The 20,261-nt window shown below is 39.3% G+C and overlaps 1 protein-coding gene across 1 annotated transcript; it reads right to left on the bottom strand.

The window, feature by feature from the left end:
* Window positions 1–1,748: 1,748 nt before the first annotated feature.
* Window positions 1,749–20,257, bottom strand: mospd2 (motile sperm domain containing 2). The gene is made up of 16 exons (XM_038720634.1): window positions 20,119–20,257; window positions 19,771–19,983; window positions 19,603–19,660; window positions 19,014–19,169; window positions 17,798–17,884; window positions 17,454–17,608; window positions 16,087–16,147; window positions 15,898–15,936; window positions 15,653–15,777; window positions 14,171–14,344; window positions 9,539–9,657; window positions 4,407–4,500; window positions 3,920–4,016; window positions 3,326–3,446; window positions 3,082–3,184; window positions 1,749–2,262 (listed from the first exon to the last, which is right to left on the bottom strand). The coding sequence occupies exons 2-16, from the start codon at window positions 19,801–19,803 to the stop codon at window positions 2,038–2,040; spliced, it is 1,647 nt and encodes a 548-aa protein (XP_038576562.1). The 5' UTR covers window positions 19,804–19,983; window positions 20,119–20,257; the 3' UTR covers window positions 1,749–2,037.
* Window positions 20,258–20,261: the final 4 nt, after the last annotated feature.

The following is a 20,261-nucleotide window of genomic DNA, read 5'->3' as shown; positions in this document are numbered from 1 at the left end:
GCATAAATTTTGAGTGTGTGAGCAAGGTCATTGGCACCCAAAACTCAAGGGATCACTGAACTCTAACCTGTGCGTTTGTCTGTGCATACAGCCAATCAGTGGGGCTGACAGACCTCACAAGGAAATAAGGCAGAAAACAGGTTTAGGATAGAAAATAGTGAAGAGAGAAAATAAATCTTTTCCAATATAGTATTCTCTGACCGGTTATATTTGTGTTCCTACACAGTTATGGGAGCCGACTACTGTGTATCACCACTGTATTATAAGCATTTATTTCAATAGGTCATTTATGTGGTAGCTACCACTGTTCACTGTGAACAGCAACATCCGCTACATTGGTGACAAAAGCTACAGCTGCTCAACTCACTCATTCCCTTCTTGTTACACGCAGCACTCATTAACTCTCCATCAATTCTGCCCCATCCCAATTTTGCCACATGACCTAAATCACCCTCCCCTCAGCCGCCGCATGAGTGCCCAGGGCTAGCCACACATTGAACCTGGTTTCTATTTAACTGGTGTTTAATGTTAAATCAATACTGTGGAGGAGCTTCTGACATACAGTATCCACTGTCTGTAATTAGTGACATATAGATAGTCAGGTGAGATGGCTCTGTCCGGTAATCGGCGTCAAATGGCTGCTCAAATAACTAACTACAACCATGGGGGCATCACTGATGGTGGTGTTCTGTTTTGCTCTGTGCAGTGCAGTGCAGTGCAGTGTGTCTGAACGATTTCCGAGGTTGAGTCAGGTACTGTGTGGCACTCAGATGCACTTAAATTCAACCCACCTATATGTGATACCAAGGCTTTTACTTTTATTCTCCAGAGGCAAGCACACCATTAACCCCCATCCTTTTTTTTAGTGCATAGGCACTTACTACCTAAATAGTGCAAAATGCATTTCTTACTGAGGGTTTGAGTGAAACGTGTAATGCAAGTTTTACGTCCAGCACACACACTCTCCTAAAACTATCCAATTCCTTCTACAAACTGCTATTAATGGAGAGGCTTTATAAGAGGAAGAGGGAACCATATGAAAGGGTTACCACTAAAATAGAATGAGTTACAGAGCAAGCAACACAATGCAATCTTTAGGGAATAAACATTTTGCGGCGCCCAAAACAGCCCAGTGTTTATAATCAACGTAGGATTAGTTTACTCGTTATTGCATGAGTCACTGTAATCATTCTTCGCATGCAAGCAGCCACCACCTACTGCGAACAAGCTGCAAATGTTGATGGCAGACAACCCTTACATACACACATCTAATAACCCAGTTGTGATCATTCCTTGCGCGACGGCTCCCGTCCTGATTGCTCAGAGCTGGATCTTGTTATAGATATCAGTGCTTCATACTAAACTACAAGTGGGTTGCGCCATGTCGCCAGTAATTGCTTTGGTATTTTTAGTTTGCCAGTGTCCGGGTAATTAAAACAAATAGAGGAGATAGTGGAGACAGATCTCTTGTGGCTTCTTGGTCTGAGTTTGGAGAGGTTTAGTAAGGTCATAGACTGCAATGTTTTCAATTAGACACCTCTGTTCTAATGAGGGTTTATTAAAGAGTGTGAATACTTATGCAAAACAGGAGATACTGAGTGACTGAAATGGCTACATCTCTGGAACGGTGGCCGTGTAGATGCACAAGTTTACTCTTTTATTTTTCTTTGCCCGACTATACGAGGAGGAAAGCATTATAATGTTCAACAAGATGGGATAAGTTGAGAAAAAGTGTTTATTTTATATTCTTTTACAATATAAAAATGTTTTATTATGATCACAAAAATAACAAAGTTTCCCTACATATTGTGACTTTTGCAATAAATACACATTCATTTTTTCCATTATCAGTCTTAAAAAATACATTAATGATTTGATGTCACATTATTTAAAAATGTCTCTGTTGCGTTAACTCTCAAGTGCCTGAAAAGAGACGAGTACAGTCTCTTAACTCACATGTCCCTAAAGTCAGCCCTCCTCCCCCTACGTGGCAGCAGCCTGTGAGGAGGGTAGGGGAGGGGTGGGCACGACCATCTCTCAGGTAGTCAGCTGTGGTCCCTGTTGAACCGTCTGTGGTTGACAGATGCAGGCGGAGGGGGCTGTGGCTGGCAAGGATGGCTGCTGGGAAGTATCCAGCCAGAAGAGAGACAGCAAATTCAGCACCACGAGGAGCAGCACCAACACAATGAGAACCTTCTGCACCCACAGACACGTGTTCAGCTTCTGCTCCAACCGAGAGTTGCAGGCCATCATTCGCATAAGCTGGTGAGATAAAAGCTAGTTCACTAACCTGGTTTATCAATCTAACACAGTTATAATGAAAGTCATGGAAACAAATTAGGCTAGTAGTGTAGTTTGAAATGTTGGGAAATAGGCTTATTCAGTTTCTTACCAAGAGTTACATGAGAAGGTTGATACCACTTGCCTGTCTGTACAGTAAGTATGGAGCTGAAGCAGGGAGATAATTAGCTTAGCTTTACATAAAGACTGGAAGCAATGTGGAAACTAGCCTGGCTTTCTCCAAACTTTAAAAATATGTCTACCAGTACCTCGGGAAAAAAAAGTATGCTAGCTAGGCTGACTGCCTCCCTGTTCCCGCTATATGGTTAACACACAGACTTGAGTGTGGTATCGATCTTCTCATGTAACTCTCTGAAAGAAAGCAAATAAGCATATTTCCCCAAATTATTATTACTATTCCATTGAGAATGTAATAAACCTTGTAGTTGTACTTAAGAGTTATACACTCAACCTACATATTATACTTAATGAAATTTAAGTGTGAAATTTAAGTTAGTGCCTTGGTGTATGTTTTGTAGTATGCAATAAAAAAAAATAAAAAAAACATGTTAACTGCATAATCGTCGGTGCGTTTCACCTTCCAGGGTCCTTGACCTCTTAAGAGATTGTTAAGTGGTCAATTCATACAGGAATATTGAATGTGTTTTAAAACAGTAATGACAAGTCTGCAAAATCTAGAATGGGGGTCAAAAGTAAAGTACCTCAATGAACAAACATACAATAAGTAAAAAAAAAAAAAAAAAAGTTTTGTAGAGGAGCAAGGCACCCACTAAAACTCACCGCTGTGCCTAATTCCTGCTGCCCGCTGGTCCCCGTCTCCACAGGACTATCCTTGGGAGGACTCACTGTTGGTTTAACGCTCTCCAAAACATGACAACGCAACCTGAGGGGAAAAAGGAGGCCATCAGGGTGACATGGAGCTACTGTCACAAAGAGAACTGTGTGGCAAGAGGCCATAACCAAGAAAGTACAAATGATTTCACATATTTATGGACATGTCTAAATAAGGAGCACAGGTGCGTACCTGTGTTCCATGATCTTGGTTTTCGGGACTTCTTTCCAGAACTGTGCAAGTTCTTGCGATCCAACGTTGTCCATCTCGGCAGCCATGACTAAAAATCTGTCCTGTGGAGAGGCTTGAGAACCTGCACAAAAACATTCAGGGCAACATTAAATCAATTCATGCAAGCCAGTGCAATTAGGACAAAAATGTTGTTGCCGTTTGTGCGTCTAAAATCCATGATGGATATTCATATTTCTGTAAGAATATACTGCTTTGAATCCCATTACATAAGAGAAATGGCTTGATTCAAACTGAAGCATAAAAACTGAAATAGGTAGCGCTGAGTTATATGCAGCACATCATAACCTACGGCTGAGATGTCAATGCATGAAGGCCACAAAATGTTTTCACTGGCACAGCACTGTCAGTTGTCTGATAGTTTGTTTTAGGGAGAAGATTCTTTTTTATCACTCTTGAAATATGTATGTCAGGCAAAGAAAAGTGGCTGCCGGCACTTTGGGAAGGTAATAGACTGGACCGTTAGATTATTCTGAGGTTCAGTATTTAGAAACATCAGCTGTGAGTGGAGTGGAGAGCAGAGCTAAAGTGCAGTACCTCCATGTAAGGACACCACTATATCTACTGAAGCTCCTGGCTCACAGCAGCTGCTACTGGGCTTCACTCTGTACTTCTCAGGCGCTGTGGTCCGTACCTGCGGAGACACCAGAGGCACCTATACTGAACAACATTTCTTTTTAACAATGAATTAAATTGTCATTCTATGTCAGAACGTCATGTGATTAGAAAATAGGGGAAAATGTCACAATGTCCCACTGCTCTTGTTCGCATCTTGAAAATGTTTTTTCTGACTAAAACTAAAAAAAGAAATTCAATTTAAAGTAATATATAATAGAAAAGCAGCATATCCTCACATTTGAAAAGCTGGAACCAGTGAATGTTTAGAAATTTTACTTAACAAATGACTTCAACTACTATCACTTGTAAGATTGTATTAATCAAGCTTATCTAATCATCTCAGCAGTTACTCTGTCAGCTCATGCTGTGTTCACAAACCTAAGCACAAGCATGTCTTCACACTCACCTTATAGGCCACTTGATTTTTGGTCACATTGCTCAGGATAATGAGGCTTTTTTTCTCTGTCTCTCCAGAACCAAAGCTGAGCTCCTCTGAAGGGCTGGAGTGAGAGAAAAAAACACACACTGTGAGACAGAAGCTACAATTGAAAGCTGTCTGGGTTCAATCCACAGGCTGTGGACTTTAAAATTACAGACGTTTTGCACTATATAGTGTCTATTTGTGCACTTCAGTACAGATTCAACCACTGGATGCAGACAGGAGTTACCATTTGAGTGTGTTTTGTTGTTTTGTTTCTTATGTCTCTTATTAATACAATTCTTGTACCCTGCTGTCTGTGTGGTATGATTATCCTGAGACTTTTTCCTGCTACACATCACCTTAACTATCTGCTTCAGTGACCCTGTTCTGAAGGATGATATACTAACAATATTTTGCAGCTAGAAAATTTAAAATAAATCAGAAGCACACTTTAAAATATAGGATTTCTGTCAAGCATGTTTACATCTACATGTGGTCAAAATCAATAAAACACCTCAAATGGATGAATTACTCTAAGCAGTTCTCTGGGACAAAATTAAATTGCAGACTCCTGTTGACCTCTGTTTGTGGTCAATTTATTTTTAATTTCATTTAGAAGAATTCACCATAAATGTTTTGACAAAATCCCCGTGTACAACACATGCACACAATGCTGTTAATACTGCAAGTTTTGCCTTAACAGCCCCATACTTGCAGTTGATAATGTGCTGCATATTCCCAAAACACATTTGCAATGTCTCATTTTAACACAAACCAATTAGAAACAATTCAAACAGATGATCAACCTAATTGCCAAGTTGATAATCCAGCCCTGCCATTTTAATCCCATATAAGTATTTTTATCAAATTCAGCAAATATCGCCTCGCTCTCCGCGAGCTGTGCATTCTGTGTGTGCGCTGAAAAAAATCTGGCTCTGTAAATGGGAAAACAAAGTGGCTCGGACCGAGCCACATAACACGAGTCCAGCTGTTCCAGCCATGATTAGTGTGTCCAAAACAGTAGGTCAGACAGACTTCTCAACTGACTGATGCAGCTGCCTTGATAATGACGTAGTGACGCAGGAAAGAGAGCCTGGGTAGGAGCCATGCTGGCCCAACTTGGACGCAAGACTGCTCTCCAAAGGGGAAAAAAGGGAACTCAGCATGGCCAAGCAACAGAAATCAGAGACTGTTGTGTCCACATCATTACAGAGACCTGCTTATAAACATCCTGGATGAAGCACTTGCCGGACAGACTGTGTTACGATGAGTCTTGGTGCTCAAACACAGTCAAAATAGATGTCACTGCATTTTATTATCTATTAAGTTCTGTGTGCGTAGCATTACAGGACTACAAACTTTCTTTTCATGATACAACCTTGTGTTGTATAATGATAAATTAACTACTTTGAACTTGAATCGAGAAAGTGTTGCATGTGGCTTCAATGACAAACAACATGTCTTGATTTGAACCACTTTCCAATAGAATGTTCACACATGCATAAAGGGTTGGATAATAATTCGGACACTTCGTGAATTGCTTTAGGTGTAGTAAGGATAAATATCCCCAGACAGGATTTGTCTTTCAGATTTTGTGTTGTCATTGCATGTGTTCACACAATGGATGCAGGCTCTGTGTCTCCTCGGCGGAGCTCAATAGTTACATTACTTGCTGTGTTGTTGTTCACTCTATATCATGGTATTTGTCATAGTATTGGATTTCTCCAGAATCGCTTACCACTCCTTTCCATTCTCCATTCTGTGGTCTGCAGATTTCAAGAACGATTCTTCCAAGATTCTTCCACAACTCTTGACTATATTTCTTTAAACCTTTCTCAAATCCTCGTCTTATTATTGAACCTTATTGCTCTCTCTCTGGTTTTTAGTTGGCTTAAAAAGACGCATCTGGGTGCTCTTGCAGTCAATAGGAGGAATTAAACGGTATTATCATAATCAGGTTTAAAGTCCAACTGAAATGTAGTCATGTAGTCAAAAGGCCTTTGGGGAAATCTCAGAAACACTCCTTTTCTAATAGACTGTAGGGGCTGTGTTTGATTGACAGCAATTGGCAGGCTGAGCCCCAGCATGGGAACGAGGGAAAGTGTAAACAAAATTGTGCTGTAACTTACAAGCAATGGGCAGACAGTGTGTTGTTAGCAGTGGTATTTAAGAGTAAGGACCACACCAGCATCTAAATTGACCAAAGTGACATTTGCAGGTACATTTACATGCTGCTTAATGTGCTGCAGCTGATCAGCTAATTAGCTATCTGGCCTGCAAACTGACATTAGCGGTGCTCTTTTCCCAGGTGAATGATTGTTTGGTGGCTCGTTCAAGTTGGTGTAGGACAAGACTTGTTCATGTTTGTAAGCTAGATAAGGAGACTTGTTGTTCAAAGTCTGTCTCTTTTGTGTTGAGAAGCAGGATGTTGTCTGGCTTTTAGTAAGTGCGACCATCTGCCCACGATAGAATGCAATTGTTACTGCTTTATGCAAATGTGGTTTCAAAAAAAGCAACGCATGGAAACAAGTTGTCCATCTATGTAGACGAATGAACAAATGAATGCAAAAACAAAACCAAAAAAATGGAAATGGGGGAAACCATCATGAATGGCAGTTCTGCCTTCTGGTTTCTGATTGAGTGAAAAGAGAACATGGGACATGTAATATACAGAGCTGATATGTATGCGGTAGCAGAAACACAATTGTTTAAAATTTCAAATTTAATTTCAGTTGGACTTCAAGCAGGGTAGAGGTCTGATCCTCCATCAGAGCTGTGAAATCTAAACCCAAAGCAAATCAGTGGCCTAAAATCTAGGGATAAGGCACTTTGCGTTGTTCTCAGTTCCTCGTTGGTGGTGTGCACTTGGATGCTTCTTCTAACCAAGTTTGCAAAAGTCTATCTTGGCTATAAATAGTATGTGATTTGATTAATTCAGCCTCAGTGAACAGCAGTGTCTTGCATTAGGGACTTCAACTTTGCAGAAAAGATACTAGCAAATGGATTATAATATAGGCCTCATATGTATAAAGCTTCTCATTGATGCAGCTTGGCTATGTTTCATGGACTAAAACTGCTAAGAACAAAGCTTTATTCCCCCCCACCAGTAAAACATCTGTAGAGTCTGGCGCTCGCTTGAGCTCAGAGTGAGTCTTCGGGCTCTGGAAACCTTTGGCAAACATAAGATCAAAGCCCCCTACTCCCCTCTAAAGCCCACAGCCTCGAATTAAGGCTAACACAGCTCAGAAACATAATTGCATTTAAGGCTCATTTAAATCTGTTTATCACTATAATTCACAGCCCAGAGCTGTCAAAATCCTCACATCAAAGCTGTTACTCTGTAAAAACAGAAGTCAACGGGCATTATTCATGAAAATGAGGAGCAGTATCGCACTGTGTGTGAATGCACCACTAAGTATTTACCCAAGAACCCACCAGATCACTGTGTGATTGCTGTACTCCTTTGCAATACACCGGTTTTGAAGTCGACAACCTCCTTGCGATTCAATGAATGCTCAATAAAAACATGATGTGTTTGGTGACAAGTGCTCCGTTCTCAAAAGATCCATTGATCTTTGGCCAGTGTCTCTCACTGAACAATTGATTGGTAGCTTCCTTAATTCCTGCCCATGTGTGACCAGATCAATAGGGCTGTAAAGCTACGAACACATCAATAATGACTTTAGGCTTTGAGCCAATATGTGAAGAGAACATTTTTGTCAATATGTACAAGGCAATTAAAATGTGTCTTTTTGCATATGGCCGACATAGACATTCACTCAGTTGCCAGGTTATTATTAGGTACACCTAGCCAAAAATAATGCAGTCTTATTACAACAGTCCTGCAATTAATCTTACCTTCATGAAGGCTGTAATGTTCAGTTTTTGTTGTTTTACTTAGGTGTACATGATAATCTAGGGAGAGTCAGCCACGGTACAGGTGCAACCCCTGAACATGCTTTGGGAGGTTTTGCTCAAAAGAGAATTCATATTTTTAGGAAGGGGGAATTGACTAGTTGAAAAACAGCAATCGTTTTAGGACCAGTCAACCTCTCTGGCTCCCTCATGTCTGCCAATCACACTTCTAACTGAAGTGCAAAGAAGCTGGATTGTGCACACATATAACCCCAGTTGGGTAGAGGTGCACGACAACAAGACTGGATGCTTGTACACCTAAACTGTTTGTTTTGGTTAGAATGAACACTACTACATTACATGACATTTTGAATTGAACTCTAGTGCGGAACAAAACAACCGGAGTGAGACCTCTTGAAAAGAAGGATCTCAGACCTACTCCGTGTACCTTGGCAGTTGATAAAGTCCACTAAAGTGTGTGGCAGAGTGATCCCACAGCAATACCCCCGCATAATAATGCTATACAAATCTTTTTCATCCCGTCTCTACCAGTTTGTCATTACTCACACAGAGTCTTGTTTTCAATCAAATTAGGAACATGGTGTTTACATGGAAGGTGAAAAACCTAATTATTCATATCCCTGTATATGTGATCATAACAGAATCCAGGTTTACAATAGTCTGCCTGCTAATGTGTCTCGATTTCTCACCAACTCAGCCACTATGTTCTGTACCAACAAAGAATGTTCAGAAACCAGGATAAGGTGTTTACATGCCATACTCTCCTGGTTTCTATCGGAGTACTTCAGGGAGCATATCCAGGTTTCTCAACACCGGGATAAGGGCTTATTCAGGTTTCTGAAACCAACATGCCCAACAGATAACCAGGCCACTCCAAAAAAAAAAAAAAACAATCAAGCATGCTGACATTTGATAATTAGTGCTAAACAAAAAAAAAAAAAAATACAGCTGAGGCTGACGGGAGTAGTTCTGCTGGTATTTATTCATAAACTGATATATTGGATATTTGGAATTTAGACCTGATGATGGTGCAATTCATCCTGAAGAGAAGGGTGTCTGTACCAGATTTCATGGTAATTTCATCTGACAATTTTTCTCAAAACCTAAAAATGTGAACCTCATGGTGGCAACAGAGGAAAAGTGAGGGGTTCACCAAAGTCATTCGGCAATATCCTCTGGAAGTACAGGCATATAGGGATATAGACAGCAAGATGGTTAAGCGTGAGAGCAGGATGACCTACCTAACATCAAGCAGAGGGCCTTTGAAGGTGGTCAGTGGCTTTCTTGCTCCTTTGGTCTTGCCGCTTGCGTCTCCTTTATCATTGTCCTCTGCCCTCAAACTGTCTTCCAGGAAATTCACCTGAAACAACAAAGAGCACCTAATTAGAAAAGAGACTCAGAATACTGATAATGTGACCTTTATCCGGTCCCTTCCCTGGAAATGAATAGTTTGACCCTTGCACTTCATGCAGAGAAAGCTATCAGTTAATGAAGCACTTCACAGTCATCTGTAATTATTAATAAATGGTTCTTGTGAAATAACGGTGAAGTGTTATGTTATCAAAATAGAATCTTCCGGAAAAACAGATTTTCTCTTTTACTGAGAAACCCCCATGATGAGTACTGACCCTTGTTCCCAGTAGTCTCCAGAGGGAGCAACAAGCAACAAACCACATGTCCGTATGACAATGCAGAACTAAAACAACCCACAAACTCTTATGACAAAACAAAAAACCTTGAACGAAAATAGTTCAACCAGACCAGAAGTCATATTATCTCTTTCACTTCAGCACAACAGCCACAAACTACAACCCAATTCATCTGACACAAGACCATACAACAGCTGACCGGATAGAGATTGTGAAACGTTTGCATAAGCGGTCGACAATATAGATGGAAGAACGTAGGAGAGTTGTGGATATGGATGCTTTCACAGTGTTGCTGGCACCACATATTGTGTTAAACAGATGGAAGAGTGGGCATGTGATGGGAGGAGGGAAGGGGCAAAGGTGAGCGGACTCTGCATGTGTTGGGAACATTTGTGACTCAGAGGGGAGGTGTGTCATTTGCTGCGATAAGAAACAAAACATGTCATCTTAATTTAATGGCTGACTGTCATGAATCTGCCACAATGAAGACATCAAGAGATAATCAGCTGCTGATGAAATGTCTCCATTTATTCGTCATTTTAAAGATCAAGCTTAACACAATTAGGTAATACTGTGACTAGAAAAAAGTAAAAATGCTAAAATTTTAATTCAAAATGAAACTTTGAAATTAGCAGGTTGTGTTGTACAGTGTTTTGTTGATATGCTTTTGCCATAACACTTACAAATACATAATTCCATTATAGATTAGCAAATAATGCATTACATTTATATAGCGCTTTATCAAAGAAACTCAAAGCACTTAACTTGCCACTTTCTTCTTCTTCTTATTATTATTATAGAATATGCATTTGCCATATCCGTAACACTTAATACAAATTTCGTTGTAGATTAGCAAACAAAATAAATGGCAATTTTGAGAAACAAATTAATAAAAAATAAACAACTATACTTTAACTATATAATAATAATCATCATGTAAAAAGAAATCAAATAGACCACAATAAAATACATTTAAAATTAAGAGAACTTCATGATTTCTACACATTGTGTGTAACATTTGAAATGCAAAGACAAAGAAATCATCTTAAACTGAAAAGTTGGTGCAATGCTCATAATGGGGAGTGTCTATTGATAATACAGTACATATTAAAAAAGGTACAAAACAAAAATGATGATTAGCACTCTTCAGAATCATAGACCTGGTAAAGGATAATATTAGAGTACAAGGCACAGAGGGCTTTTGTTAAAAAGTTACTTCAAAAGGCATTTAGTGCTGAGAGTTAATAACTTGGTCTACTGTAATATAACAGTAATCGAGTTAGTAGTGTTTAATTGAAGGTTAGAAAATAAAAATCATGTGAAATTGTTATTGGGCATTAGTGACTGTGCTACTTTTTCGCGTTGAGCTGATAATACTGGGAAATATGAGTGTCTTGCTTGGTTCAGTGTTGTACATTATATTGTGCAAAAAGTAGGCTAGCCTTCATTTAGCCTACATTCCCTGATAACAAAGTCAGAAATGGTGCGGTTTTTGAAGCAGTGCAATACAATTTAGTGGGTCCAATTGAAATGTGAGGTCCAGAACAGGTCAAGGTTTGAACATGGGGGTGCTGACGTCACTCGACTGTGACTGTCAGGGAGGTGCACTCACAATAATTCAGTCACGTGAGTACACCTGCCTTTCCAGCCTGAAGAAATCTTCGGGACTCTGAGCTCCTTGTGTGGGTGTGATCCTACACTGCCTTACCACCTCCAGCCCTTGTTTCAAAACAGAGAGAAAGGCAATTAGCTTCCTGAAGCTATCAAGTTATCAGCACAGTGCTGCCTGGAGCCCAGAAGAATTCAGGTCGGGATGGGTGGTGGTTGTGGAGAGGGAGGGGGCGTCTTCTGTTTATTTAGACAAGAGGGATCAGAAGCAGGGAGCTGAGCACGAGTCCTGTGGAATGCATTGAGCCCTTTTCATATACAGTCTATAGTTGAGCTGTATTTATGAACACAACAGGCTGGTTTATGAACACAGTGCCACGGGTTTAGTCACAGCACAGGCTACCAGAAAGTCTAATTGATAATGCCTGATTAACTACTTCACTCTGCGCAAGCAGAAGTGCCGGAGATTTGAAAACATATAGAGATCATTGACACTGCTGATTACAAATTGTCCTCAAGCTCTCTTACCACCGCTCTCCTTTTTATCTTGTTTCAAGTACTTAGCCTTTCTTTACACTGTGTTTGTTTTAGATACTCTTGATTCCTTTTTGGTAAACAACAGCATTATAACTTACATACAAAACTATGGGTTTGTAAATTACAATGCAGGGGGGTCTTATCTGCTACAGAACATCAAAGCCTTGAATGAATGAGCTTATTAGGGTGATGTTCATAAAGTTTCTGGACATCAATTAGTATGTAACCTTTAGACAGCCAGAAGTCACATGAATTAACCTTAATTGCTATACAATTCACCTTTCACAGTTGAACTGCTGTTCTCTCACCCTGAATCTTCCTCAACAATCTTGTGAGACCATTTGATTGTCATCAGGCATATGCGCACACACTCGCTGTCTACGCTGACGCTGTGGTTGTGTAACTAGTTTCTCAAGCTAACCTGAAAAATAGCTTCCTCGTTCCCACAGAGCTGACTCAAATGTTTCTATATCTAGTCTGCTGACACCTCACAGGACTCAGCAGTGCTTGTTAAAATACAGTTTAGTATCTGGAGATGAAATTAAGTCAATAATGCTCTAATGGGGAGCTCTGCACTTTTTCTCTGGGGTTATGCAGAAAGCCTACAGTAAGGAACATTAACAAACTCCAAACGTGTGCCTTTAGATTATTGTTGAGGATAACAATTGCACTCATTTTCACATCTCTGCTTTGTACATCTAAATCTGTTGTGCATGACCAATGCGGTATTTTTTAACAATGAGCACTGTTTGTTTGTCAGGGCTTAGGAGGCTTGTGGAAGTGGCTTTGTGTGATGCAGCACCGCTAGGTCTCTCCAGCAGATATAGTCTGTATAGGCAGCAGGCTACAAAAAACCTCAATAGCTGCTATAAAGTACAGCATAGTTAGTCCTCACATCAAATGTAGGTTAACTCCAAATCCATTGCTCCCTGATTGTGACAGCAAAAAAAAAAAAATCTTTAAATAACAACTGCAACACTCAATGATAACGAAGCAAAAATAAAACATAAATCATAGTTGAAAACAATGTGCACCAACACTTGTATGAATGTACAAGTCTTCAATAAGCATTCCCTGATACCGTGCATATTCTGAGATGACCCCCTTAATGCCCTCCATCTATCTAGCCAGAAAAGAAGCCAAATAGATAATGAGGCGAGGGCTGGATTGTCTTGTAGGAGGGGAGTAGAATATGTGACATATGTACGTAAAATTTGGTGACACCAGAGTGAGAGGGATGTTTGACAACGGCTCCAGACATATTCAAGCTAAAGCCTGTGGGGCGTCTGCGTGATGGTGCTACAGCTGTTTGGGAATAAGAGAAATTTAGCTACAGCAGGGAAGAGCTTAAGTAAGTGACTCGGCAACCTCTGTGGACCATGTGAGGAGCTGAGAGGATGAGAGAAGCAGAGCGCTGGCTGTGATGCACGGGCTTTGTTGGCAGGATTTAATTGCAGCCAAAGACATTTGGAGTCACCTTCACACACACACACACACACACACACACACACACACAATGAGCAAGAGCTTAACGTCTTCCAAATCAGGGCATTACTTGCCAGTTAATTCACAGCTGTCTCCACAGACCGGTCTGATTACATGCTGTAATCTCAGCTCAACTTAAAGAAAGTGAGTGAAAGAAGAAACAAGAGGAATCTGACCATAGGGCTGCTGGCTAATTAGACTAGTTGCAGAATGTCACGTCTTTAAGAGTTGGACACCACTGAGTGAAATGCCAGAATTAGAAGTTATCGAGACTCAATCACTCTCAGCTCACATTACACATGAGAGCGGCTACAGTGACAACAACAGAAACACTGGTCCCTAACTATATTAGTGTTAACATAATTTACCAATTTCTTCTAAAATATACCACCACATACTTTTATTGTGTCCTGCAAAAGCAGAGACAACACACCAGAAGCAGTCCTGCCTTGTGTTGTGGAGAAATAAAAAAAATAAAAAATAAAAAAAAATGTGCACAAAAGTGGAGAAAATGTTTCATTCATGTTAAGTTTTTTAAGCACTTCTACATTCTGAGCAGAAAATAACTAGATGTAAAGTTGAGAGAAAATGTACCTTTTTGGGCTTCACCGCAACCTCAGAGTTGAAGCTGGACTCGAGGGCATCTTTGCCCTCCGCGTCACCCTCTTTGCTCTCCATCTCATCTTCACTAACAATAGGTCCGTTTTCACAGACGGGCGTTTGGAAGTCGTCATCAGGAAGAGGCGGGTAGCTATACTTGAAGGGGTCCTGGAATGTATCCAGATCAGTTATATTACTACATGAATGGTTTTTAAAGCATGTACAATGTCAATTTTAATTAATGGAGTCATACTAAATGTCTTTGATAAGTACAGAAAGTACCATGAACATAATGATATGGCTTATGCAAGGGAAATAACCAAACTGATTCTCATTGCTTATTAACTAAAATGATGAAGTTAAATTTCCCGGTTATTGTCAACTGGCAAATCTGATCAACATTTCAGTATAGAGTGTATACTAATAAAACAATATTCAAGATGACAGTGTGGCATAAACACTGCTCAAGGTAACACAAATATTTCTTTAAATATTTTATATTCAGAATTTGTTTAATATGATTAAAGGTTACACAACATAAGTGCGCATCACACAATCATTACAACATAATCCCACAAAGGTAATAAATATTACTGAATTATGTGACCAGTTGTTGTAACTATTGCATCATTGTACGAGTGACTTGCCTGTCGTAGAAGTCATGTGCAATTATGCCAACCTATTTTTCACTTATGCATTGTATTTTTCATTACTCTGAAACAATTTTGAGTTTGAAAACACTATATAATTACACTTCATAATCATGTTATTATCCTGTTGACTCTGCAATTCGAATTTTAAAGTTTTTATATAGCCTAACCATTTCATCATTCGTTTAAAATTGGCTATTGATGTTGTATAATGCTACAATAGCAATATGAACATGTCAAACTGGAAAGCGACTTAAATATATGTCTCTGAATATTATAAGGTCAGCTGGAAGTGTAATCTTTGAGTTGCCTCAGCGTGTCAGGCCCTTGGAGGAGAGTGACAGCGTGCTGATACATTGGCAGAGACAGATGAATTGTTGTCACAGTTTAGATTACCACGGGCTGTGCTTCTGCAAATGTGAAACTTGTTAGAGCCGCAACTCCGCAGACAGGCACACTGATCCAACACTTTTCCCTTAATTCCACTGCCAACGCTTTTAAAAATCATAGACTTTACTTTATGGATCTCTGAAACACAGGACTTAAATCTCCAAACTTGTAAAGCTCATCTTTTTACTCTTCAATGTCATTATCATGAACAAACACTTTCTGAGTTACAATTCTCATGAACATGCGTTAAATTACACACAGAAGCTATTCATCATGTTTACGCATGTCATTTACACAGTTATCTGAAGTTAGGAACGTTTGCTGAATCTGACGTAGCAAACTCGTATGAGAAGAATTCTTAAATATTCTTGCATGTCAACTGTGAGGATATTTCAGAAATGTTGAATATAACATACAGAAAGACATAATAACATACCATTCCACCCATGTGAGGTGGCAGGTACTCCGGCCCTATGAATGTCTGGATCTCAGATCTGGATGCAAACTTGAGCTTGCTGATTGCCTCCGGACCCAACCATGACTTCACAATCTTCCACGCAGCTGAAACAGAGACATGTTTATGCTCAAGATGTCAGAATCTGATTAATAATTAAGTTACTGTTGGTCACAAAACTATGCAAGTTTGTACGGACTGCAAAGAGAAGACAGGTTAATTCTCACCATTCATGATCCAAGGCATTTCCACGATGATCATTTTGGCTGAAATCATACAAAAATCTCTTCACTACAATTATGTTTGAAAATTCACAGGTTTGAGTTGAAAGTAGATGTAAATCACTAAAAAGTACTGAAATTAACATGTGAATGTGGATAAATATTTGTTGTAGACTTTACTTTACCGTGACTTACATAAAAACTTTGGATAATATACTTTGAAGCAATTGATAATGTACTTCACAAACTCCATGTCCTGAAACACAAAGTGGAGAAAAAAAAAACAATGATTTAAAACTCTGAACCACATAGAGGGCTTTAACAATAAAAGATGCTTTCTGGATTCCCAATAGGGAGTGCTTATTCACTCTTAACCACCTCTGAATTTGTACTGACAATTAACAGAAAATGAAATTCCTTAAGAGCTCATATAAATGCTTAATCTGTCTCAAATACTACGTCCGAGACTTGAGGATGTTATTTTGCTACGTTTTTTCAACTATACTGCTCTTTTATTTTGTTATGAACCATGTGAAAAATAGATACAACTTGTTGGTTTATGCTTATTTGTTATATGCTAATCATTGCAATAAATTACAAGGAGACAATTTTCCTGAAAACAAGCAAAAACAGAGCGACAGTTCACAGTAAATGACTTAAATGCATTCTCTCCACATACATAACAAGAAGTGTGTGATTCAAACAGATAATGTTTATCTAGGCTAAAAAAGCCAATCATGCCTATAAAATATTCACTATAAATATCATACTGAAACTGCATATCCAGGTGAAAGGTTCTGCCACACATTTGTTTTTGGTGAATACAATAAAAATTCATCTTACTGACAACCAGCTGATATGTCAATACATACACTGTGGTTAAGCTCCATAATTAGCTTGAAGCCTCATTGCTATTCAGGAGACTCACTCCAGAACCTTAATGAGATCATACTGGCTACCCTTGCTCTAGCTCGTACTGTGGTTCAACAAGCCTCAGTAAGGCTGCTTTCCAAACTGATCTTCTAATCTAAGCATTTCGTATTTGGCTTGCATAGCTATTTATCCTTTTTGCCTTGCTTTTGTTGGTTTATTTGTATTTAAATGAGCCATTTCTCCAGGAGAGAGCCTAGCCAGTGAAATACACATACATAGTACTCGTTGACAGAGAGCTCCGTCAAGGAGCTCACGCCTGCGACACAGTGAGTCTTGGATTAGACAGTCCACTTCAATTGACCAATGGGATTTAAAGGTTACTTTAATCTCCAAAGTGTAAAACCACTGAAGAGCATCAGTCGCTGCAAGACCACAGCTCAAACAGCAAGAAATATAGGAGATACGCAAGTGCATTTCAGTGACAGTCACAGCAAGGAAATGGGTCTTTCTCTGAAATAAGAGTGAAGCTTATTAAGAGGGAGGGAATGAAAATGCTAAATACAGTTTGTTTTGGAGGACTGGATATAACTGTAAGAAACAAAGATACATTTAAACTTGGATTAAAGCATGATCATAATAAAAACAGATGTTATTGATAAAAAAAACAAACCTTGTCATCATGTACTCACTATATTGCTGAGGCCAGACTCAGTCATGTCAAACACAACGGTGAGTGGCATCCCAGGTTCTTTCTTCGCATACCGCTCCAGCCAGAAGGCAACATACTTCTTCTTGTCCATGATTGTTTTTGCATCCTTGACGTGTAGCTTTACTTTGAACCAGACTAAACACAGTAAAAAGAGGATCAAAATGAATGATTAAAGTATCAGTACTTTTGTATTTGTGTAGAATATCAGTCGCGGCAACACACTTTTAATGGAACATATATCTTGTCTGACAATTAAAAACAGGCTAAGCTGTAAGTGTATGTTTACTGTAAGTAGTAATTTACTGTAATACAACATGTACATACAGAGCTTGTTGCCCTCTTTGTCATAGCCGTGGAGGTAGACAGCACCAGTCTCGAACATCCATTTGGGAATGGTGCTCTCAGTGAGATCTGAAACAAGCAACACACACACACACACACACACACACACACCACACACACACACACACGTTGCTAACTGGTGTTAGTTATCATTTAAATTTTATAGCTATACAGAACATGGCATTGTAGGCAGGTTGCTTGTAAGGTTCATCATTTTAGCATAGCCATCTTGTTCTATTCCTGGAGATGAGTCATCACAACAACAAAATATAACTAAAATCGGTCGACAGAAACTGAAAATGTATGAAACATACATGTAGGTGAGCCAGAATTAGACAGCTGTACTTTCCTGAGTTTCCAGAGGAAGTCTCTCACTTACCATTATTTAACAGTTTTATTGAACCTATCGGTTGAGGATCCTAGTTTTCCTAAAATGTGAAACTGCTTCAAATAACAGAAAATAACACATGTGTCATCAACCCTTTTCAACAGATTAATAAAAGAACTAACAACATATGGCCTTGGTGACATGGCCCGCGATGCCCCTGGATACTAATGACTTGAACAAATAAAATTTCCTAAAACTAACTCTTTGACAAATTGAATTTGCTGGATTAAAGACTACCAAAACAGCAACACTGAGAAACTCCTCAGAAAACAGCAACAGTGGGAATTGTTCTTGGGGGTAGCCTCTGCATGGAGACATGGGTGTTTAACACACAATGACACTCTGTCTGGATTCATCCAAGAGCAGCACAATAACAACCACTGATCTGTGTTGCGAGCTCGCAAACTAAATATCAATGACAACATTTCTACTTTTAGGTAGGACTGGATATTTACCAACCAAATTGTGTGCCTGTAGCACCAGCATCAAAAGGTACCAGAGGTTAGCATTTAAGGACTGGTCAGATTCATAATGTTGTTTATTTATTCTCTGGTCATGTAATTCCTGATTAAAAAACAAAATTTTGCTCTGATTTAATATCGTTCTTAGAAAACATTTCATCTTTGAGAACAGTAGTGTATTTTGTTAAAAGAAAAGAGAGTTTTTTAGAAAAACATAAAAAATAAAATATTTAGTTTTGGTATCAGCTTCATAATTCAGTTACGAGTTTGGGGCTAGTATTAAAAAGGAGGCTCAGCCCTATCTTTAGGTGATGTGAAATTGCATATTACAAACAGCATTATTTCTTACCATTCAAACCATATTCTTTTCTCCACTGAAGACTCTCATCAATCATTTTCAAGGCATCATCAACAACATAAAGTCTCCATGTCAGGTAGCCTTCCACCAGCGCATCATCTGTCTGAAGCCTTTCCAAGTCTCTGGAGTCATATTTATCTGTTGAATCTGTATCATAAACATAAGTTAATATAAAGGCTGAATCACATGACGTTTAACTTTAAAGACATCAAGCACAAGGTTTCACTCTCAACCACATTGACTTCATGACCTTTGTGTTGTGTTGTAAACTCAAATAAAGTTCATCTGGAGGCCATAACATTACCCCCCCGGGCTGTATTTTTCTAAAGACGTGTCAACACAGTTAGCTAGTTATCTGCTGGGGCTTATCTGGGTTCCGAGCATTTAGGTCATGATGTTTACAACATGAGTAAAGTAAGTTAGCAGTAACGTTACACTATTTGACAGTTACCTAAAATATCTGAATATATGCGGCGTATGTCGCTGACAATAACCCAACATTCATGCAAAAACAAGTGACAGGTCAAGGAGAAATTTAATGTCATCTTATCCATAATAACAGTGTTAACGTTCTGTTTACCTTGGAGGAACTCGTTCTTGAATCTCTGTCTCGTCTCCTCAATTTTCTTCTCAATGTCCTACGTTAGTGTCAAAGAGTTCGCTCGGGTTAGACACATGTTTTCAACAGATGAAGTTAATATGTTAAATAGGGAAAATGTGCTCTAACGGTAACGTTAGTTTACGATACCTGCTCTCCTTCGTGCTGGTCAAGTTCAGCCATATTTAACTGTGCCCGAGTTTCCTTCTCTATGGTTGCTAACCCAGTTCCTCCTTGCTGAGCTAGCTAGTTAGCTAACGTCCAGAGTTAGATGAATCAGTGCGAAATGTGAAACTGACGTCCTGTCGTTGCCATTTTGGCTCCAGTCGTGGCCACACCTCTACGATGAGTTGTTTGTTTCAACTGAAAGAGTAGAGGAAGTGTTCACTTGAATACGAGATAACCAGAAAAGCGTTTATTTAATCATTCATACAGCTAAAATATTTAAATAGGACATACGGGCTACAGACTTTAGCTTAATGTCTTCAATTCACTTACGTTACCAACGTCACCCACAATGCACTTGGACTGACAGGAAGCGTTCAATTTCAGTTGGCGCGTCGCTACTTTGACTGTAACAGTCGCTATGAAACGTTAAATAAGGCTAGATTTCTGCAGAAACCCCAAACTTTATTAGTAAC

Source organism: Micropterus salmoides, unplaced genomic scaffold, assembly GCF_014851395.1.
Source record: "Micropterus salmoides isolate LMB-PRFRI ecotype aquatic unplaced genomic scaffold, ASM1485139v1 Ms_hic_scaffold_15, whole genome shotgun sequence".
Classification (NCBI taxonomy): Eukaryota; Metazoa; Chordata; class Actinopteri; order Centrarchiformes; family Centrarchidae; genus Micropterus; species Micropterus salmoides.
The sequence above is the reverse complement of the archived record's forward strand: the minus strand, read 5'-3'. Positions and strand labels throughout refer to the sequence as shown.